The 23,364-nt window shown below is 48.1% G+C and overlaps 1 protein-coding gene across 1 annotated transcript in view; it reads left to right on the top strand.

Annotated features, from left to right (window-relative positions):
* The first annotated feature begins 851 nt into the window (after window positions 1–851).
* The window catches only part of Egln3 (egl-9 family hypoxia inducible factor 3), a 29,183-nt gene continuing 6,670 nt past the window's right edge, over window positions 852–23,364 (top strand). Inside the window, 1 exon segment of the mRNA XM_075948018.1 lies at window positions 852–1,601. Within this exon segment, the coding sequence (XP_075804133.1) occupies window positions 891–1,601 (711 nt within the window). The 5' untranslated portion in view covers window positions 852–890.

The raw sequence follows: 23,364 nt of genomic DNA on the forward strand, positions 1-23,364 counted from the left end.
TCCAAATGTACAAAGATGTGAAATTCAGAAAATGGATAAAATGGCTTTGCATGTCAGCTTCAATACTTCCCTCCCTCCCTTCCTTCCTCCCTTCTTCCCTTCCCTACCTTCCATCTCTTCCCCCTTCCCTTCTGATCTCTAGTGTTTGGAAGGAAAGGGCATCAGAGAGCTATACAGTCTCCAGTTTATCGGTAGATATTTAAGTCTCTTAGGTAGGGTCTTGCATTCCCTCGCGAGTCCAGTTGTTTGTGGCAAAAGTCAGAGAGACCTGGAACACAGTGTATCTCTTGGGGAGCATATGAGTGGTTTGAGGCAGACTTTTAGAGCCTTTTAGTAAGGAGCTTGGGTAGTAAGTGGGGCATGAACATCTCTTGCAGGGCAAAATACAAACATCTGCAGGATTTGGCAACGCCTCTCCTTCCCGTTAAGCTTCCCCTCGGTTATGCACTCCAGCCTGGCATGAGGGGGGGGGGGTGTCAAGGGGAATATTTGTTAATGTATCAGTTTCAGTTAAAACTGAATTCATCTTACACTCTCAGGGGTTGGAACTGCCAGACCCGAGTCAAATAGAAGAGGGAAAGGGAGGACGGAAAGACACCAGGTAAGGCTAGCGCAAGGTCACCAGTTAAGAAATACAGTCACCAGAGAGGTGACTCCCAGAAAGTGGCTGTAAATTGTGCAGCTGAGTTCACGTACATCTCAGATCGGGGACCCAGATTTTCAAATTTGTTAGGAGATTTTATGCAAAATAATATGTAAATCGAGTGCATTAAAAAAAAATCCAGCCCTTTCTTGGGTCACACACAGGTTAGTGAAGGTCTCGCCCCAACACTCCGCAGCACCAGTTCAGGAGGAAGGGCTCGGAGGAGGGCTGGGCCGGGGGCGGGACCATGACGTTAAGGTCAAGGCGGGGCCTCCTCTTGTTCCTCCCTTGGCTGTGGCCGCCGCGGCGGTGCCTTTGCATCGCCAAAAGGGGCCCTCTGACTTCTCACTGGGCCAGTCCGGCGCTGAGTGGCGGAGCCGCACACTGCTCCCGCCGGTCTTGGAGCGGGACTCCCTTCTTCCCAGAGTTGCGAGCAACTTTCCCCGCCCCTGGAGCTAAAGTGGCTCGGGGACCGTGGCCGCCGCAGGTGGGTGAGCCCCGGGCCCGGCTCTCCGCGTCCCGGCTGTAAGCTCGAGCAGGTCAAGCCCAAGCCCTTGGCGCTTGCACCGTGGGGGTCCCCCGCGTCGGCTCTGCAGGCGAGATGCCTCTGGGACACATTATGAGGCTGGATCTGGAGAAGATCGCCTTGGAGTACATCGTGCCCTGTCTGCACGAGGTCGGCTTCTGCTACCTGGACAACTTCCTAGGCGAGGTGGTGGGCGACTGCGTGCTGGAGCGAGTCAAGCAGCTGCACTACAACGGGGCCCTGCGTGACGGCCAGCTGGCGGGGCCGCGCGCCGGCGTCTCCAAGCGGCACCTGCGGGGCGACCAGATCACGTGGATCGGGGGCAATGAGGAGGGCTGCGAGGCCATCAACTTCCTCCTGTCCCTCATCGACAGGCTGGTCCTGTACTGCGGGAGCCGGCTGGGCAAATACTATGTCAAGGAGAGGTCCAAGGTAGGATGCGTGCGGGCGCCCAGCCGCAGCTACTGCTGCCGGGGACGGGAAACCTTCCTTCGGAGTTTTGTGCCTCCTTCACTGGGTTGCAGCGAACTTTGGTTTATAACCAAGAAGTCAGTTTGCCTTATCTGCTCCCCCGCGTCCCCTCCACCTCCCGGCCCACCTCCTTAAGCAAAAGTCCACGTTAAGGGGCTCAGGTGTGTCGTGATGATGAGCTTCTGCCGACTCTGAAAGAATTGCTCTGGTTTTTGTGATGACCGCAGGACAACTGGCTTGTGGAGGGAAAAGATATTCCAAACACTGCAACACACATGTCCATGATCCGAAGTGCCTGCTTTAAAGCCAACCCGGCATTGCCCTTCACTCTTAACCCTACTAGAGGCAAGTGCACTTTTTGCCTTGTGTGAGTTGGCTTGTAGAGTCTGGTAGGCTGGGAAGGAAGAGTTGGATATGTGGAACAGTTAAGACGCCACTTCTGCGTGCAGCCTTTGACCCCTGGCGCCCAGGATTCTCTTAGACCCATCGACCCCAACTGAAAAGTCTCACCTGGTGCCGAGCCCTACGCTGTCGCCTTTCTTTTCCTATAAACTCATGGCAAAGTCCACTCAAACAACCTGATAAGGACCTTGGAGAGAGTGGTGAAGTAGCTCTAGGTAGAAACCTTGTTTCTCTTCACAGAGCCGGATATGGTGCGGTGGGTGGTGGTGATTTATGATGGAAATGTTTCCAGGTAGAGATTGGAAGGCAGGCCAATGGGAGGTGGAAGGGCTGAGACGGTGCACACCCATTGCTTTCGGTCGGTCTTGGCTACCTTGGCCTCTTCTTCCTTTAACACTAGTCAGACCCTCTTTCCAGGAGCAATTCAGAGTGATTTGTCCTGACATTGCTGTCTGGTCAAGAGACTCTCAGAATCATTGAAACTTGTCAAGTCCAGCGAGGCAGAGCCCACTAGCAACTGAGGGACCATGAGCCTCCGCGCCACTCTTTGATAATAAACACGAGGATTCCCAGTGTAGGTTTGGTCTTGGGCTAAACTATTGTAGTCTTATTTGCCTCCCAAACTGGAAAGAGTATTCTTATTAAAAAAGCAAGCAGTCCACTAGGAATGTCTGGAGGTGAAGGGCTGAGCTGGATGAGTAGCGTGGGGAGCTGAGAACTGCCATCAAGTTCTCATGGACGCTTGGACCCAAAGTGAATCTTAGGAAAGTTTTGGTGTCTACATTTTAGTTTGATTTGGGAGTAGTTTGGGGTTAGCAGGACTCTGTTGAAGCATGATGATAGTGTGAGTGTGTTTTTTTGTTCTTCTGTGAGTTTGGTGGTAGACTCGAAGGTCATCTGAGCCTTGCTGATAACCCTGGGGTTAGCCTCAGCGTCGGGAGACACTTGGAGCTTTAACCTGGGAGCCCAAATGCCTCTTTATCAAGTTTGGTAAAGTTTCTAACAAACTTGGCTGTTAAAGAATTTTCCCTCGGTGGTTTAGGAATAAATTCCCCTCCTCTGAGGGAGACTGAAATTAACCGATAAGTCATGTCATGAATAGAGTTCAAAATTTATATTGCTTTGACTTAATGGATGACAGAGATCCCGAGCTAGAGTTTAATTCAAAGGGAATGAAAACAAAACAAAAAACTTTAGTCACCCAGGGTAAGGTGGCAGGCTCGGTGGACTTTTCAATCCCAGGTTCTCTCCTGGGCGGACGAAGTCTCTTGTCAGCTGCCTTGAAAAGGGAACCGGTCTTACCCCCCTGAAGAGGTGTCTTTCCTTACCCAGATTCCAGCTCTCTCCTCTGTTCCTGGCACAGAGCTTCATCCATACCCTGTAGAAAGTCCACCTCTACATTGGATTATTCCCTGACTAATTAGAACCAAAACCAAAACAAAAACAAAACAACAAAACACCAAATAAGCAAAACCCAAGCTTAACAATCAGTGTAGCTGTTTTCGTTTGTTTGTTTGTTTGTTTTAACTGTAGCACTTTGATTTACTTCTGTAAGACAGCAGCCTCCAGCCCCTTACTCCGAGTTCACTGGTGATACATTGTAAGAACATCCTGTCTATAGGGCCACACTGCTTCCTTTCAGTTGGCCTGTTTTCTTCCTTCCGTGCCTTTTCTCCCTCCCTGTCCTCATTCTGCACAGCTTCCCACAGTACTGATACAGACAGACCTAGTTTCCTGCTTATAGTTTCAGGGGATTTTTTTTTCCATAGAGAGAATTTGTACAGATCTTAAACTTATTTATAGCTTTTGATTGAGGGAATTTCTAACATATACAAATATAGATCGGCTAATATGAACTTCCACCAGGCAGTTTTAGCAGCCTTTTTTTTTTGCTCTAAAGTGCACTTTAAATTTCTATGCATTGTGCTTATGAGTGCGTACATGCTCATTCCTTTTTTTTTTTTAAAAAAAAACTGGACTTGTAAAGGTCATTGAATAATGTGAGTGGAATTGCAAAAATATAGGGAATAAACCAGAGTATTTACTGGACCTAAAATTAAAGCTGTGGGAGAACTGTTAGGTGGTACCTTTCCCTTCAAAAGTAAAAGTTGTTATTGGTTAGAATTTGTCTGCTTTTCCTTTGTTGAAGCAAAGTGGGGTTTGGAGTTCCCCTGGGGAAAGCAGATCCCCGTTGTGCCCAGGAGCGTGGCATGGCGCCCCCTAACCTCAAGTGTAGTCATTGCTTCCAGCAAGCATGGGTTATCTGTTGCTCCCTCCTGGAGATCTAGACCACATCCAAGATAAATACTGCTTATAATTTGCTCCCTTTTCTTTGGCTGCCTAGAGCTTGCAAATGGCTGTTTTCCAGAGAACGTGTAATTTATAGAACCGAATGTCCCTTTGCCTGAAGCACCAGAGTTGGGAACACTAGCAATAATAAATACCTTTTACCGAGCAGTGTGCGTTGCCCGGCCCCTTTCTCAGCACTGAGCTAATGTGCTGACCTTACTTACTCTTCTCCGCAGCGGTCCTAAAGGAACTGAGCACCTAAATAATAGACCCAGGGCTTCTCCCAATGAGGGCAAGAGGCAATTTCCGAAAGAGTTCGGGAGTGAGGCTTAGCATTGGTAAGCCTGTGGCTTTTGAGAAGTCGCTTAGGTCTTATCCAGTGTAAAATAATAATAACACAAAGACTTCGGGAGAAAAGACTTTATAATCCATGTAAAATTCTTAGAATTTCTAGTCTTTGTCCTTGTTTAAAGGCTCTGAGTGAGGTGTGAAGTTCCAGACTAGATTCGTCTGACTGAGTCTGTGTTCTTAACCACCAGGCTTTTCCCTTTAACGCCCCAAATGTGCATATGTGTCTGTGGGTTTCTGTGCAGGACCCGTGTGAGCCAGCTTACACTCATAAATACAGGTGAACTATAGAATAGTCTAGTTCATAGTTAACTATGTCTTAGGCTATAACACACACACACACACACACACACACACACACACACACACGTTGAGTGAAGTGGATCAGTCTAATGCCTTTGAAGGGATGAAGTTCCGGGTTAGATTTTCCAGTGCTGTTTTTAGGAAAGTATTGCTAGGGTGGTTATTAGGACCCTGACGAGAGCATCTGTGGACCGTGGTGGTGACAGGGTTTGTGCTGTGTGCAGACAGGCCAGCCCTTCCCTGGAGATGATGCAGAGGGCCGATGAAACAGCAGGAAGTCGATGAATCAGAGAAAGTACAGTGCGCGGTGGTGGGCTTGCTCCCTGTCGTGGAGCAGCTGTTTGGCCCACCCTTCTGATAGCGTCCAGAACACCCGCCCGTTACTTAGTGGAACTCATCCTAGCTGGAAGTGACTCTAAGCAAACACGGGATGAGGTACTGTGCCGATCAGATATCTCTCAGCACACAAGCACAGGAAATGCAATCGGGAGTCTCAGAGGGACTGGGGCCATGAACATGGACCCTCATATCCAGCTGTGCTCGCTCGCTGAGTTTCAAGGCCTTTCTTTTCGCTCCTCTGCTTGTGCTCTGTATTTCTTCCCCTCTCTCCTAGTCCAGCGTTTGCTGCTGTTGTACACACATGGTGTAAGGTTATGCTTTACAATGGCCGCTTTAGGCCAAGATGGACGGAGGCTTGAACACCAGCCCAGAATTCAAGTTTCCATTGCCCTGGAGAAAGCCTGCTTGTCTTCGCCTTAGCTAACTTTGGGGCCCCGCGAGCCCTGGTTGGGGTGACGGAAGCCTGTCGAAGCGTGTATCACGAATGTGATTGCCAGAGCCCACGGCAGGCGTGATTCTTAGAGAGCAGAGGCCTGCCTGTGGCGTCTCTACAGTTACCTTCAACTGTTTCAGGAGATCATTTCTACAACACAGCCTCAGTGAGAGGGAAGCCTGTTGTCGGTGAGGGAGCGAGCATTCACGGTCTACGAAGAAGCACGCCGTGTGGCCACTCAGGAGTCTTCCCTGCTCGTGACCGAGCTAGAAATCAGTGGGCATCGGGTTAGTGTTTTCTCCAGAGGGTAGCTGGTGTCTGGTTGCTCTGTGGCAGGCCTTAGTGTGAATGGGTAGGCGGAAGAGGAGTGGAGTGCTTAGAAAGCCCAAGGACTAAGGTGAGCGCGGATGTAGCAGTCAGCACAAGTGTAAGTGATGTCACCCTGACCATCTTTAGTCTGGTTTTCTGATTGGAAAGCCCACCCTTGCATTCTTTAGTCTTGTTTTCTTTGGACTGTTATCCGAGGCAGAATTGGGTGGTTCTCTGTGAATTTAAGGCCAGCCCAGCCTACAGAGTGAGTTCCAGAATAGCCAGTGCTACCCAGTGAGATGTCTCAAAAATATTTTTATTATTTTTAATTATGTGTGTGTGTGCATATCTGTGGGTGTGTGTGTGCAGGTGGCCTGTAGGTCAGGGGTGCCATTATCTCCTGGAGTTGGAGTTACAGGTAGTTATGTGGGTGATGGAAACTGATCTCGGGTCCTCTGCATGAGCAGTATATGCTCTTAACAGCTGTGCCATCTCTCTAGCCTCATGGATGTCTCTGTGTGCGTGTGCATGTGTGTATGTGTCCGTGTGTGTGTGTGTGTGTGCATGTGTGTATGTATCCGTGTGTGTGTGTGTGCATGTGTGTATGTATCCATGTGCGTGTGTGTGCATGTGTGTATGTGTCCATGTGTGTGTGTGCATGTGTGTATGTGTCCGTGTGTGTGTGTGCATGTGTGTATGTGTCCGTGTGTGTGTGTGCATGTGTGTATGTGTCCATGTGTGTGCATGTGTGTATGTGTCCGTGTGTGTGTGTGTGCATGTGTGTATGTGTCCATGTGTGTGTGTGCATGTGTGTATGTGTCCATGTGTGTGTGTGTGCATGTGTGTATGTGTCCATGTGTGTGTGTGCATGTGTGTATGTGTCCATGTGTGTGTGTGTGCATGTGTGTATGTGTCCGTGTGTGCGTGTGCATGTGTGTATGTGTCCATGTGTGTGCATGTGTGTATGTGTCCGTGTGTGTGTGCATGTGTGTATGTGTCCATGTGCGTGTGTGTGTGTGTGCATGTGTGTATGTGTCCATGTGCGTGTGTGTGTGCATGTGTGTATGTGTCCGTGTGTGTGTGTGCATGTGTGTATGTGTCCATGTGTGTGTGTGTGCATGTGTGTATGTGTCCATGTGTGTGTGTGCATGTGTGTATGTGTCCATGTGTGTGTGTGTGCGTGTGTGTATGTGTCCATGTGTGTGCGTGTGTGTGTGTGCATGTGTGTGCGTGTGCATGTGTGTATGTGTCCGTGTGTGTGTGTGTGCATGTGTGTATGTGTCCATGTGCGTGTGTGTGTGTGCATGTGTGTATGTGTCCATGTGTGTGTGTGTGTGCATGTGTGTATGTGTCCATGTGTGTGTGTGTGTGCATGTGTGTATGTGTCCATGTGTGTGTGTGTGCATGTGTGTATGTGTCCATGTGTGTGTGTGTGTGCATGTGTGTATGTGTCCATGTGCGTGTGTGTGTGTGGCCTCTGATTGAGCAAGAAAGTTTTCTTCTGGGCGAGGAAGGACACCTTGAGCAGCTCCTTGACAAGGGACTTAGGGGAACAGGTGCCTCACAGAGAGGCCTTAGCTTGTTGGTGCTGGGTCATGTGGCCCAGGACTAGCTGGTGAATTCTATCACATGAATTCAGTATTTTATTTGAGATTTTTTAAATATGCTTCAGACTGAAAAAGGATAATCCCCTGTAAGGCAGAATTATGTTGTTTATCTCTGTAACTGGCTCTTGGATGTCAGGAGTGGTTCCTCTTCCTGGCGGCTTAAGCGAAATCTGCACATTCTCTCCAATTCCCGACACTGGTTAGGAAAACTAGTTTTTCATAATAACGATGTTAGCTTTGCATCCCAGAAAGGTATCCTGTGAGCACACCATATATGGGAGACACTGCCATGAGGCCTGAAGACTTGCCCTGAGCAGAGCTGTCTGGCGAGCATCTGAAGCCCCTCAGTAGGATGTGTCCTCTAGGACAAGGCTCGGAAGGCTTGGTCAGCTCGGCAGCATTGCTCTTGGCTGAATTCTCTGGTGCTGGGTAAACAAAAGACATTTGACTCGGGCCTATCGAAGACCAAAGAGTAGTGGACAAGTTAGTACTGTGGACAAGGCTGTTGGGGTTTTTTTTTTTTTTGGTTTTTTGTTTTAGTTATTTTAGCCACAGATTGGATGATTCCCTTGTAGCAGGACTTTGTGGCCATTGACTAACCCTGGTCTGCGAGATACGTGTCACTTCTCTCTGGTGTTTGTCAAATGCACATGTTCTGATGGTAATGATAGATCTGATGTGTTCTGCTGGGCATCTGCCAGGGGTGCCTGCCCAGTGGGTGGCTGAATCCAGAAGCGCTGGAATTGCAAATACAACAGACAGATCATTTTATGATGCCAGACTAAAGAATTCATCTTTGGCAGATGGCCAGGAACCATTGATTTGGGCTTGGATTCGCGGCTCCGTGGGTGCTTGCCAAGTAAGATCACTGAGCTCGGTTAATTATACATAGGATTTGTACCCCCTTTCTCTCAGTTATTTCTGTCCGAAGCCAGTGCCGCGTTTGCTTCACTTTGCCTCCTCTTGTGATAGCGAGGTGTGGATGAGTTTCTGCCCCTAGTTCTGGTAACCTGGGAGTCCCTTCTGTGCCCCTCTTTTACCCCCGATCCCAGCCTTACCCGACCCCCCGTGCTATTCTATAAAATGGAGCCTCTCAGGTTTTAAAGTGGGATTTATTTGGCCCCTTGCCCAAGGTTCCCTATGCTCAGAACGGTGTTGAGGCATCCTTGTTTTAAGTCAAGCCAGTTTTTGGTTCTTTAGAAGGCACGTTGGTAACGTTACCCGAGTTTTAGAGTGAATGCATGCTGTGGCTTGGCGGACCGCCCCCCTCCGAATGTGCAGGTGTGAGCACCTGGCCCTGAGCAGCACGGCTTTGCAGATCTGTAAAGCCCTCGCAAACGGGAGCCTGGCTGGAGGTAGTGGGTCACTGTGGGCCACTGGAGGAGGCTCTTGGGAGCTGGTAGCCCAGCCTTATCTGCTGTGTGCTCCCAGCTTCCTGGCTGCAGGCAGTGGAGCAGCAGCCTCACACACATGCCTTCTTCCTTCTCTGGCCAAGCTGGACTGCATCCCCCCGGGTTTTAACCCAACATGAACACTGCCTATGTTAAGTTGCTTCTTGTCGGGTATTTGGTCGCCCCAACAAGAAAACTAACCAAAGCAGTGCATCGTTCTCATTGAAACAGAAATAGCCCCCCATGTGTATAATCAAAGGACGTGACAGGAGTCTTGATTTTATGCCAGTTGGAAGACAATGGGACACTTTGCCCCTGGTGCCACTACAATCCAGGGCTGGTTTTAATGGAGAACTTGAAGGGTTTCAGGATGCTGCTTGGAGGTGTAGTTTGCATATCGCCCTAAACTTGCCCCTGGTATTCACTAGTGAACAGCAAAGATGGCATTCAGGTACCTGCCTTCTATACATATTCATCATCAGTGACTGTGTGCGAAACCAACCCTTCCCCTCTCGGCAGTTAGATGAGTTTTTAAAAAACACATAAACAAAAATGTACCTTTCATATTCACGCTGTTTTATGGAATAATTTGAGTGGCTTGAATGGATTCCTTTCAACTACGCAGGCAGGAGGCGCGCACAAGATCGGGGATCAAAACTGGGCCCGTTGTACTTGATTTGTTTCTGTTTCACTGTGGATCCTCAAGTTTTGTGACTTCCTTTTCAACTGGAATTTTCTTTCTTTAGTAGACATCTTTAAGGAAGAAAATCAGCTGCCTTGGGTTCTCAGCTTCTTCGTAACCCCCCTTCCCTGCTTTGGCTAGAATCTGGTTGTGCAGGCCCCCACTAATCGTGTCTCCGTTTTTAGAAGCGTGGTAGTCGCTGATACTATTCCCTCCCTATTGTCTACTGTCACCACCCTTTGGACTTCTTGCTGAGTCAGAGGGGTCTTTCTTTCTGACCTCGTCTGACCCTTTCACACTTCTTCTCCCCCCACTGCCTTCTTCGTGCACCCTGACATGCTAGAAAGGGATTTGCCAGGCATGGCCACCTAGCCTACTCTTCAGCCCCCCATGCCATGTAGTCCCTGTCTTAGGAAGCCAGTTCTCTGTCCCCTGTAAGTCAACAGGTGGCACAGTCTAGATTGCCCCAGGATGTTTATTTGGTTGCTTGTTCTGCCTCCCTTCAATTTAGAAGTTCCTGAATTCAGAGGCCTCTGCACTTTGTGTATATATTTTCTTAAGATTCTAGGTGGTTGGCTTCATTTCATCTTTGAAAGGAATTTTGAATTCAATGAATGTCAGAGTGTCTTAAAAAAGGAGGAGGAAGCTGGGCAGTGGTGGCGCACGCCTTTAATCCCAGCACTTGGGAGGCAGAGGCAGGCGGATCTCTGTGAGTTCGAGGCCAGCCTGGTCTACAAGAGCTAGTGCCAGGACAGGCTCCAAAGCTACAGAGAAACCCTGTCTCGAAAAACTAAAAAAAAAAAAAAAAAAAAGGAGGAGGAGGAGAAGCACATATATTTGTTAGGAGTAACTGGGTTTGTACCACAGTCTTTCATTGGACAAGCGATGCGGGGCCATTCCAAAGGAGAACCTTAGCTTTATAAATTATTTTCTCTCGTTGGGAAATTCTCTGCCACACCTAGAACCTGGCCGCTTCTCCACAGATCTGCCTCAGGGACGCGAGTCACCCAGACCTGAAACTTAAATTCCTCAAGTTCTGGTCCTAGCTCAGCCCCTGGCAAGGCAGCCTCTAAGAACATCTCACACTCCTTTATGAGTGAGTTAGGTATTAATGTGTACATTTTAAATTAAACTTTGGTGTTATCTGTTATTAGACACGAGAATGGAAACCTTACACTTGATTTCATCTCATTGGGCTCTTGGACAAGTCTATTCTCTGAGCCCATTCTCTGCATCTGTAGGACGGGTACGATATTACATCTCCTTCCAAGAGTATAAGGAGTTAGATGAAAGTGGAGACTAGATTTCCCACCGAAAAGGAAAATAGTTGATTCCTGAGGCCAATCCACTTGTTCCTAGAGGCAGACCCCAGCCTGGCACGACAGCCGACCTCAGAGGCAGACCCCAGCCTGGCAGGACAGCCGTCCTCAGAGGCAGACCCCAGCCTGGCACGACAGCCGTCCTCAGAGGCAGACCCCAGCCTGGCAGAACAGACGTCCTCAGAGGCAGACCCCAGCCTGGCACGACAGCCGTCCTCAGAGGCAGACCCCAGCCTGGCAGGACAGCCGTCCTCAAAAGCAGAGCCTCTGCTGGAAAGAAACAACTGGGTGCTTCCTGCCTGCTGTGGGACCTGACAGAGCAAACCCTTGCAGAAATACTCTGGGAGCCCTCTCACTTCCTGCTCTCTACACAGGCTCCCTAACTAGTGCACCGCTGGCTGCGTTTCATCTTTGCACACTTAGAACGAGGCCTTACACACTCACGGTTCTGACACAGAATAGTCGTGGCTCTCAGGAATTCAGGGCTGGTAGCACCCTTGGCTCTAAGCACACATTCTTGGTTTCTGTAAACCTCCTGAATCAGAAATGCCTCCCTCTCTGGGTGACTCCCTGACATGCAGAAGTTTGAGAGCTACCATGGGAGGTTCATGAGGTATGGTGTTGGTATTTTCCTGGTCCCTCTGTTAGCAAGAAAGTTAGAGTTCAGTTGACAGAACGCTTGCGGATTGGTTTGTTGCTAAAGCCGATAGGGACCAAGCATTTTTAATTTACTTGTGAGATTTTTGGGGAAACAACCATGCCTCACACGCCTATAGCTTTTCTATTATTTGGGCCAATAAACTCCATTTTCCAGAACTATAGTGGGGATGAAGCTTGGAGCTGCTGACTTCTTCCTTTTCTAGTGAGTCAAGGGGAAGCCAGTCTTAGTGAGCACAGGTTAGGAGAGCGAGCGAGAAGAAAGATTCATGTTCACGTTGATGATTGAAAGTCTGAAAATTGTGACATGCAAGCAGTTGAGTCTCCAAAAAATGAACATCCATATATTCCAAATTTGGACACCACTTCGGAGCCTGGAGTCTCTGGTTCTCTAGCTATAGACGGCGGGAGAAAGCCAAAGTTTGGGACTCTCTGCCCTGAAATCTCTTGCCTGGGATCGAAGGTATGATTCAGTAGAAATCAGGGTGTGGCTGCCATTTTGCTTCTTCCTGCTTAGGTAAGGATGTCCTCGATTTTTCCATTTGGGGGTTGGAGACTGTGTTTGGTAGGTAATTCCAAAGAACTGAGAATCCTTCTTTAATTGTTTTTTTTTTTTGGTCTTGTTTTGTTTTGTTTGTTTGGAGACAGTCCAGTTGCCTAGGCTGCCTTTAACTCGCTGTTAGCTAGGGAGGCTGCCATTGAACTCCGGATCCTCTCCACTTCTAAAGGGCTAAGATTACAGACTTGGCCCTCTCATAGCCTGCTTCTTCGTTGCTTATCTTGGAACTGAAGGAAGGCAGTTCCACTCCTGGACCCTCTAGAAACACTAGCACCTATTTCAGAAAAACATTTTTCCTTGTATTTTGGAAGCGGTGTTGAGTGGTGGGAAGACGACCGTGCTTTGGAAGGCAGGCTCACCTACCTCGCTTCGAAAGATCCAGCACCTCCCTGCAGCGTCTCTGACTCTCCGTTCTCTCGTTTGTTTGGGGTTTTGTTGTTTTAAGACAGATCTTGCTATGAAGCCCAGGTTGGCCTTGAACTTGTGGCTCTGCACCTCATGCTTCTGCTAAGCACAAGTATGTGGGATCATATCTGACGGTTCCCTACTCTTGTCAGATGGGGCCCGGAGTTGACTCCCAGGATATCTGACGGTTCCCTACTCTTGTCAGATGGGGCCCGGAGTTGACTCCCAGGAGCTTCCGGACAACTGAATTAACTGCTCGATGTGGAGCCGGGCACACTCATCTCTACCTTCCTCGCTCCTCATCTTTCCTCCTTTCTGCTCCCCACCCCCGCCCGGCCACAGATCCTCTGGCTGGCCATCTCTCTGAGAAGCCCCCCCACTTCTACCCCAGTGGAAGATCTTCTGGATGCCTGCCCTTCTTTAAGCCAGCAGTCTGCATCGGGTGAATTCTAATTAACGTGACCCTAGACGTCCTACATCTCGTGCATTCTAACTAATGTACTAGTGGCAGAGTTCAACGGTCTCCCCAACTAGCTTTGTGCCCGAGTAGGGAAAATTGATCTCTTCCCTGGGATTCTTTTACTGGGTGTTTCTTGTTTTCTTACCAGGGAAAAATGAACTTTTGTATTTCCTTTAAATTTATTTATTTTTTTTTCTGGATAGACCATTTATCATCTGACTCTGAAGCCAGTCTGGGACCCATAGCTTGTATTGACATGACCTGAGAAAGGAAGGTGCTAGAAAGAAGGCCTCAGCATCCCAGAACGTGGAAGGACACAGGCTGTGGACTGGCTCTGGGCTAGGATGGGGGGGACGGGACGGGGACGGGGATGGAGACGACTGGTGTGGAAGAGGCTGCGGGGCAGCAGAGGCTCTGCTGTAAGGGTGGCACAAGACAACAGCTTGACCAGTGTTGTTTTGCTGCAAGATTTAAGGAAATTTCCTTTGCCTTGGACTCTGTCTTCAGCTTGCAGTTCACAGACAACTTCAAGCACACTCATTCCTTGGTATCTTTTGTAAAAAAAAATTTTTTTATCGTTTGGTTGTGGCCTCTTGTGACTATCTGACTATCTATCTATCGATCGATTGATCTATCATCTATCTCTATGGAAAAGGGTGAAATGAATACAGTTGGCTCCTCTGTATCTTTAGATTCAATCAGCTGGGTAGGACATACTGGGGAGAGATTGGTCCTGCACTTAACATATCTTGATCTTTTTGCCATTTCCTAAGCCATAGTTTGTCAGCTGTTTGCATAGCATTTACGATCTAGCGGGTGTATGGGAAGGTTTGGGTAGTCCATACGTGAAAAGCCCACCATTTTATACGGAGGACTTTGGGGTGCTGAGATCCTGAGGGACGGCTGTACTTTATATAGAACTGAAAGACTTCAGTTCCCTCCAAAAGCCTGGGGACACGCTGATTAGTCTTTCACCTTCGAGAGCCTTCTTGTTCGGCTTTGGATTTCAGCTTCACTGTCTTCAGCCAGACTGACCCAGTACAAACACAAATCACTAAACTCCTGTGTGCCCCCATTTCTTCTTCTGTGAGGAGGAGTGCCCTCCTGATGGGTTCACACGAGAATGCTGCAGCACTTAGAACCCATTGCTGGCAGGGACACTGTGAGAGCTCAGTCTGTGCGGCTGGGCAGTAGCTGAGTGTGAGCCCTGAGTTTCCTGACTCCCATGCCTTTTGGAGCGGAGTGTGGTTTCTTTCACTTAGCAAATACATTTTCCTAAGCACGGAAATGTGAATGGAGGTCTCTTCTGTCTAGTAAATGTTGCTTCAAAGTGTGTTTTTTTTTTCCAGGACATTTTTGATCGTGCTTTTCTGTGTTATCTATTAATAAAGCCTTTTCTTACAGGTTGCATTTAAATCACCATGAATCCCTTCACGTATGTTGGAATTAATTTAAGACAAAAGCATAAAGAGGCCCACACACAATTTTCTGGGCAATCAGCCGTCACAGGTTCCCTTATTGTGTGTGGTCTCTGGGGCACTACGTTTGATTTTTCAGATAAGTCTGTTTTCTCGTGTTAAGGAAGTTAAACGCTGCGAGTCCCGCGCCCCATCCCCCACCCGCGCATGGCCCTCTGGATGACTAATGTATTTGTTCCCCAGGGATACGTGGTAGCCTCTAGGTACACAGGATAACCAGGGTTAATGACTCCCTCCGCGAGTGTGTGAGCAGCGTGACTGAGACACAGCTTCTGCTCACCTTCCCAGGAGCCGGGCGGTGAAACAGGTCCTGTAGGAGTGCCACCTGGAAGTGGGCAAAGGCCTTGGGAAGGAAATGGTTAACGGCCTGCCCTGTCCGACTGTCCTCCAGCCTGTTAGACTGGCTGATTTTGTCATTGTCAAGGAGGAAGCCCCTGCCGAAAGCCTTTCTCTGGCGGCTGGGGCACGATGGGGGAGGAGCCAGGGCTCCCCAGAGTCTGTTCACTCCTCTGGCTGCCTGGCGGTGCGCTTGGGTGTGGGCTGGCTGCCACCCTCACGAAGCGCACGTAGCCCTGTCCCTCAGTCATCTCTCAGCTGGCCTGGAGCCAGGCCTCCACGGGAAGGGCTGCTTTCCCAAACCCAAGCAGCCTGCTTCGATATGTGGATGTTGCCAGGCCTGTTTACTGCGCCTAATTGCAGGACTTAGCTGAATCCCCTTCAAGCCAAGGAATTAGCTGCAACCGAGAAAGGAATGACAATCGTCTCTTAAAGTCCTGGCCTTCTGAGAGTTTCATTGACTTCTTGGGGCGGGGGAGTGACTTGCTCAAAACTTTGTGCATATCTTGGGGACCCTCTGGACTGGAATCTTGACCGAATACTTTTGGATTTTACAGTCCTGTGGTCGTCTGTGCTTTTGTGCAGACTTGTGGGCATATGTGTGTTGTGTGGTGGATGTGTATGTGCTCGCCTGAACGCTTCCTCTCAGGGTGTGGGATGGGAGCCCATTCCTTAACATAAGCATCTCAGAAGACTCCGGGACCCAGTACCTGCGACTCTATCATCAGCATCTCAGAACAACTAAGTAGAAGGTTATCTCCTGCATAGTCCCTGCTGTTTATTGGTATGACCTAGAAGCTGGGGCCAAGTTCACCCAGGAGAGGCTGGGATGTGAAGACGGTGAGCTCTCTGCCCGATCCAGAACAGGAAGGACAGGCAAACCCACTCCGCCGCCATTTGTAAATCCCATTTGCAGAAGTGCTCAAGTTCCTTCTTGGTTGTGCAATTCAGGTGGAAGGGCACGCACGCCATCACGCTGCCCCGGTGGCGAGGTTAATGTGTAGCACAGTACCCTGGGTGTGTGGGTTCAGGGAAAGGCATCAGCGTTGGTGTGAACGTGGAGCCAGTGAGGAAGGCAGGTGTCGTTTTGCGCGTGAAGCTAGGCCAGTGGGAACAGGAGGGATTCGGGGTTGGTTGAAAGGATTAGAAACCTGGCATTCTCTGGGCTCTGTCATCTTGACACTTTGGGAAGGAAAGTGGGGGAGATGGAACCACGCTACTGCCCACCAAAACCACACTTCCTTTTCTCCCCTCCTTCCATTCTGTCACATTGGTCTCTAACCAGAGGCACCCAGACCCCGGAAATAGAAGGGCTTGTTCTGAACCATTGATACAGATAACAAGCAAGATGCTAAGACAACTCAGAACAGCGGGAACCTTTGCCTACCTTTGTTCTCTAAGTGCTTGAGTTCCCTATAGCTCCTTTCTTTACCGTGCTGGGTGGTTAGAATAGATCTGTTAAAATTTCTAAAGCTGGGCCAGTGAGATGGCTCACCCGGAAAAGGAGCTTGCTGCTACCAACCTGGCCATCTGGGCTCAGTCCTTGGGAAACCACATAGTGGAAGGAGAGAAACAATTCCCACAGGTTGTCATCTGGTCTGGGTGTTGGGGTACAGGGAATGGCATGTGTGGACACGTGTCTGCCCTCCCCAGCACACACATTCACATGATAGTAAATAAACAAGTTTAAAACCCCACCCTCCAATGCTAAAAAACAAAACAAACTAACTAACTAACTAAAACACTTTCAATCCTGTTTCTTCACCCACCCAGACCTTGCTTTTTGCTCAGTTTCATGCTGGCTCAGTTGGCAGCTCTTGTGGACTTTATGCTGGTGACCTTTTCTTGAACTTAGAAAAGGTTTTGCATGACTGTTGGCATCTTTTGAAGAAGCCTTTGCACCTCTCCCCCTCCCTCCCTCCCTCCCTCCCTCCCTCCCTCCCTCCCTCCCTCCCTCCCTCCCTCTGTCTCTCATGTTTAGGCACATTCATGCCATGGTGTGCCTTGTAGAGGTCAGGGGACCACTTTCGAGAGTTCGATTTTTCCATTCTCCACGTGTGTCCCCAGGATAGAGCTTGGGTAGCCTGGCTTGGTGGCAGGCGCCTTTTCCCCCAGTGTCATTTCATCAGTCCGTGAAGCAGTCTTGAGCCATGTATGTTGTAGGAACTTAATCTTGGTCTCCTTGAAGCACACAAAGCCATGATGGAGGAGAAGGGGACTGGGGGCTAAAGCCGCAGTTCCAGTCAGCTTTTTTATGCCTCTGCATTTAATTTGCCATGGATATTTGGAGTTCTACTCATTGTCAGAGCCAAATAGAGAACGTAATTTGACATGCTGGCTTCAGCTGTCTTTGACTTAAAAAAAAAATACATTTAAGAACGAAACTTGCAAAAGACTCCATCTCTTCTAGTTTGTTGGTTTGTTTTTCCTCGCCTTCACTCCGGTCTTTGTGTTCGGATGCTTGCATAAGGCATTTGGATATCTAGAGATTTTAATTTTCCTTTTTAAAATGGGAGCGATTCCAGCTCAGAGCTGTTGGTAGACCCTGTAGGCCCCTGTGCAGTCATTCGTCACCTTTTCCCACCTCCGTGTGTCATCTATGGGCCCTGCCCAAGCAGGTGCCTTTACCTGTGCAATGCACGAAGTGTTCCAAAGGTAACTGGCTGTTCACTGATCACATTCATTGTGTGAGTTAAAATATGTGCTGAGCATAAACCACTCCAAAGCATTCTCCCCAACTAATGACTTCCATTCCGCCACCCTCAGACCCCACAAACACTGCTGCCACACAGTACCTAGGCTCTTGCCACCTGAATACCGACGAGACTGCTTCAAGCCAGAGAACCCAGCTGTGACTTTCTCCCACTGGGCTTTGTTCCAGGCTAATGAAGATGTGTGCTCTCCTGTATTTTCTCCTCACTCTTGACACATGGAGTTTTCCGTGTGGCTGTGCCTTAGGGTAGAGAGGGAAAGAGGGAAAGGGCCTCCGTTGTCCTCAATACCAACAGAAGCAATCCCAGATCTTCCGCGATGCGTTTGACTTGGATTATCTACTTCAGTCCACTTAAACCCATTTTTACAGATGAGTTAGCTGAGGTACTGGTGATCCTATTTCTATCTAGACTGTGCTGCATTCCCAGAATTCTGTGCACAGGATCTGTTCCTTCTCTCTCCCCACATCACTGCCCTACACTCCTCTTCTCTGCCCTCTCCTTCTTTCAGACAGGGTCTCCTTAACAAAACCACTTTTCATTGAACAAATCCTAGGGCCAGAAAAATGGTTCAGGGCTGACAGGTGTGTAGCTCTGGTGGTGGACCTGCGTTTGATTCCTCACACCCAGGTCCAGCTGCTCACAGCTGGAAACTCCAGCTTCAGTGGCATCCAGTGCCTCCTGTTTTCCGCAAGTGCTGCCCCGTCACCCCCATGTACACATAACTAAACAATAATATCAAATCCCCCAGAGAGAAGAATTAAAAAAACAATTTTTTAAAACGTTTTCTAATATTTCTGTGTAGCAACCAAGAGGTCAAATTTGCTAGTAGCTGAAACTTTAAAGCCTGTTCAGTCAATGTCTTTAAAGTTCTGCCCCTCTTGGCTTGGCATTTTGTTTTTGTTTTTTTGTTTTTTTTTAATTATACATTACATTTTTATTTTATTTTTTTTTTATTGAGAAAAAAAAATTTCCGCCTCCTCCCAGCCTCCCCCTCCTCCCCCTCCCCCCACTCCTCTCCCCATTCCCCCACTCCTCTTCCCCTCCCTCTCAAGTCTGAAGAGCAGTCAGGGTTCCCTGCCCTGTGGAAAGTCCAAAGTCCTCCCCCCTCCATCCTGGTCTAGGAAGGTGAACATCCAAACTGGCTAGGCTCCCACAAAGCCAGAACATGAAGTAGGATCAAAACCCAGTGCCATTGTCCTTGGCTTCTCAGCAGCCCTCATTGTCCGCCATATTCCAAAACAGTCTTATATAATAAAGAAACTTCTGGAGGCATTACCATCCCTGACTTCAAACTCTACTACAGAGCTACAGTATTGAAAACAGCTTGGTATTGGTATAAAAACAGAGAAGTCGACCAATGGAATCGTATAGAAGACCCAGATTTTAACCCACAAACCTATGAACACCTCATTTTCGATAAAGGAGCTAAAAGTATACAATGGAAGAAAGAAAACATCTTCAACAAATGGTGCTGGCACAACTGTATGTCAACCTGTAGAAGAATGAAAATTGACCCATATCTATCACCATGCACAAAACTCAAGTCCAAATGGATCAAAGACCTCAATATCAGTCCGAGCACACTGAACCTGATAGAAGAGAAAGTGGGAAGTACCCTACAACAGATGGGCACAGGCGATCGCTTCCTAGGTATAACCCCAGCAGCACAGACATTAAGGGCAACATTGAATAAATGGGACCTACTAAAACTGAGAAGCTTCTGTAAAGTAAAGGCATTTTGTTTTTAAGGTTGTTCAAACTGATCTAAAACGCGGGATCCTCCTGCTTCAGCCTCCCTAGGAACGGGGTAACAGGTGTGAGATACCACGTCAGGCTTCTTGACTAATCGGAAACAGTATGTGTACACCAATGATAAATTTTAAACATGAAATGATCAATTTTTAAAAATTTTTATAAAACACCATTTTGCATTTTGTAAAGCTCAAGATATACTAAGGAATCTGACTCCGAAGTCCTGAACAATCAACTACAATTTCACAAACCACATGCCATGACTTCTTTTGTTTTCTTTTCGAGGGGCTGGGCATCAAACCTCCGCAGTCCTGCATGCTGGGTGTGGCTTGACTGCTTGGCTGCGCGCATACACACACAGTGCCGTCTGCAGTATGCTTTCTTGGGAAATGCCAAGTCTTCTGTAATCTGTAAGTGATCTAAAAAACGATCGCTATTGCTGCACAGTCGGACAGTGAGGCAGTTGGTGCCAGTTAGAAGGTTAGAACGCTGGACCTGGACCGTGTCTACAAACAGGCCACGGTTCAAGCTTTCCAGCAGCCAGTTGGGGCCTTGGAGTGGAAATCCAAGGCTTGACCTCTGAACTTGGTTCCTTGTTTGTTTTTAAAGTTCTCCCGCGGCCCTCACACAGGCATGATTTTCCTTTCTGCTATCGGCGTTTGTAAAGCAGATTTTATACTTGGATCCTGCTGTAGGTTTTCTGTGTTTGTTCTCTTCTTCTTGCTTGAACGTGACCATGGAGGTGTCTGAAGCACATATCTCTGGTGCGGAGCCAGCTCGGAACACCTGGTTCGTTCCTCTCATTTCCTGTTGCAACAGAGCTGTGGAGAGGCCTCTGGGGATGGGGGTTTGTGCAGGGGGCCAGCGCAGGGAACAAGGATGCATGAGACAGTGTGCGGAATCAGAGGGCTTGTTGATTCATCTGCAAACCCAGGACTAGAACAAGGTGACAGTGACTGCCACCGAAGGGAGACTGATGTACTTGCTATAAAACTGCCATGGATTTCAAGTATTGGTCAAGCCAGGAAGTTTTTGCCAATAAAAAGCCTATAATAAATAAGATGCCTTCCTGGTGAACATCAGTGTTGATAACCATTAAACGACTCCAGCTCAGTTCCCATAAAACAATAAAGTGTTGGAGCATTTCCCTCCATTCGGCACTCTAGATCCTTCTACAGACTTGATGAGGCTTAGATAACAGATCCGATAAACCCATTAGTTTCCGGAGCCCGTTACTGCCCTGCGCACAAATTGGCACAGACTTGTTGACCCGTCACTGAGGTTTGCCTCTCAGCACATCCTTAGCTTCATGATTGGAGATCCTGGCAAGGACCTGCAGACAGTTGGGAATGTGTCCGAGCCAAAACCCGTCTCCTGTCTCCTCTGGCACTCAGCCAGAAACCTCAGTGGTACAATTGGTTAGCAAGGTTGCGGCGGGACCTTTGAGCTCCCTGTGGTTTCCTTCCATTGTTTCAAACGTGATTCACATGGTTTCTGGAACCAGAGAGAGGGTGAATTTCACTCTGGCCAGAAAATGATCTCTTCCTTCCCTTAAACACATGGATGCTCATGGTTAAAGGGGTGTCCTAGTGGTAAGTCCTTAAGGGATTGTGCCAGCACATTCTCTTTGTATGTTCCATACGTGAAACAATTAGTGGAGGATGTGTTCGTGGGAACTGTCATTATTTCCTGCTTTTATTTCAAGCTGGTGTTCTAAAGCGGCTTCGTGCTTCTTGATGCTCTAGAAGACACTGTTGTTCTTCTGGGCGGTGAACTTAGATCCGAGCCTTTGCTCTTCTTGGACACTGGAGAACTGCGTTAATCACTTATCTCATCGCTGTGAAAACGCCTGACAAAAGCCACTCAAGGAAGGGAGGATTTAGTTTGTCTCAAGTCCCAGGGCATAGTCCATTGTGGCAGGAAGTAGCTGGTCACATTTCAGCCCCAGGCAGGAAGCAGAGACAGGGGGATGCTGATGCTCAGCTCCTCTTTAGTTTAGCCTGGTACTTAGGACAGTCTCTCGACCTGAGTTAACTAATCTACAAACTCTGTCCCAGACTTGCTCAGAGATCTCCAGGGTGATCCTCCATCCTGCCAAATGGACAATCCGTATAAACCATGTAACCTGTGCTCCTCATCCCAGGAAGGAGCCCGGGCTTACACAATCGGTTACAGATGGAGTAGGTGGCAGGCATCCAGACCACTGACCTCTCCTGGGAGCAGAGCTGTTGTGGAATGACGCTATAGCACCAGCTGAAGGAAGCTTGCTTTTCTTTCTCTTTTCTTTTCTTTTTTTCCTCTCTTTTCTTTCCTTCCTTTTTTTTCTTTTTTAAGGTTCACTCAGTAGGGAGAGACTGGGATGGCGGGGAAATGAGCAAGTAACTGTGCCTAAACGGCTTTCAGTGTTGGCCCCTGCACACCTGACAGATGCCTGAACACAAAGTAATTCCCTGTGTGCTCTGGTTGACTTCATTTGTCTCTTCCTCTCCAGCCAGGCCGTTCTGTCTGCTCCCAATCACCTTTCCTCAAACCACCATCTATCTGGTGGTGCCATCATTTGTCAAACCCTTGTTACAGTCACCTCCAAATCCCACTTTCAGGGAGATGCCCAGGCTAACAGACTAACTTCAGCTCTGCACTTGGCATCACTGTGACACTTGCAAGCACGCTGTGGGATTGCTAGCTGCGCAGAGAAGGAAAGTATGGGACATCCTCTGATTTAAACTTCAAGTTCCTTGCAAAGCAGGCCACCACTCACCTGCTAGCTTGCAATGTGTGTGAGGCCCAGCTCGGCTCTGTGTTTTCAGGCTCAGTTGGGAATCAGCTCACTTGTTGAACCATCGGTGGCTTAGTTTGAGGTTGTACTCGGCTAGTCGGTCCTCTTCCTCATGAAGTAACCTTGCCTATTTATTAGGGACTATTAAACCAGACCCCCCAAGTATGTCTGAAGGTAGATTTTTCAAAGCAGAAGAAAGATCCAGGTAGCATGGGATCGGGCTTCAACAAAGAACCATTCATAAGTTTGTTGATGTACTTGTCAACTTTCAGCGGGCAACTTCTGTGTGTCGAGAACTCCTTAGACGCTAAGATCACACTGGTAAACAAGATAGGGAAAAGCTTTTGGCCCTCATTTATATTACCAGTTCCAATATTTTCCTTAGATATCCCAAATTCCTATAAAATATTTTTAAATTATAGTGCTGTCTTGCAATGAGAATATGTTTTATATTTTGTTTCTTTCCCCCATCTCCATTATATTTCCATCGTGAAACTAAACGTATATTCGTCTGTAATTATAATTCTCAGGATTTTTTCTACGTGGCTTTCTACTTTCTTCTTTCAGCTTGTGAGTGTGGAGGTAGCACTTAGACCAAGGAAGAGGACCTCAGATTATGGCCTGGTTTGATAATCATCAAGAAGAACATAAGAGGGGGCTAGAGAGATGGCTCAGTGGTTAAAAACACTGGCTGCTCTTCCAGAGGTCCTGAGTTCAATTCCCAGCAACCACATTGTGGCTCACAGCCATCTATAATGGCATCTGATGCCCTCTTCTGGCATAAAGGCATACATGCAGATAGAATATTCAAATAAATAAACAAATAAATCAATCTTTAACAACAGAAAAAAAAGAACATAAGAATTAAGGACTATACTTAATATATGTATTTATTTTCCTCCCTCAAAGACGTCTCCCTGTGTTATTGGTGTTGAGTGATTAAGGCCTAGCTTCCCACTGAACCCTTTACTCCCTTTAGAATTAGGCGTAATCTCTTTGTAAGAAAAAAAAGCATGGTTCCACAGTTCAGGGCGCTGCTAACTGAGCACAGTTCCTAAGCTGCACACCAAAGGTTCTTTCTTTTATCTTTCCTCTCGCTCCCCAGCCTCTTCTTTCCTTCTTCTTAGAGGTCTCCCATGTAAGCCAGGGACCTCCCACTTCCCGC

The sequence above is a fragment of the Microtus pennsylvanicus genome, chromosome 14 (genome assembly GCF_037038515.1).
Source record: "Microtus pennsylvanicus isolate mMicPen1 chromosome 14, mMicPen1.hap1, whole genome shotgun sequence".
NCBI classification, from domain to species: Eukaryota; Metazoa; Chordata; class Mammalia; order Rodentia; family Cricetidae; genus Microtus; species Microtus pennsylvanicus.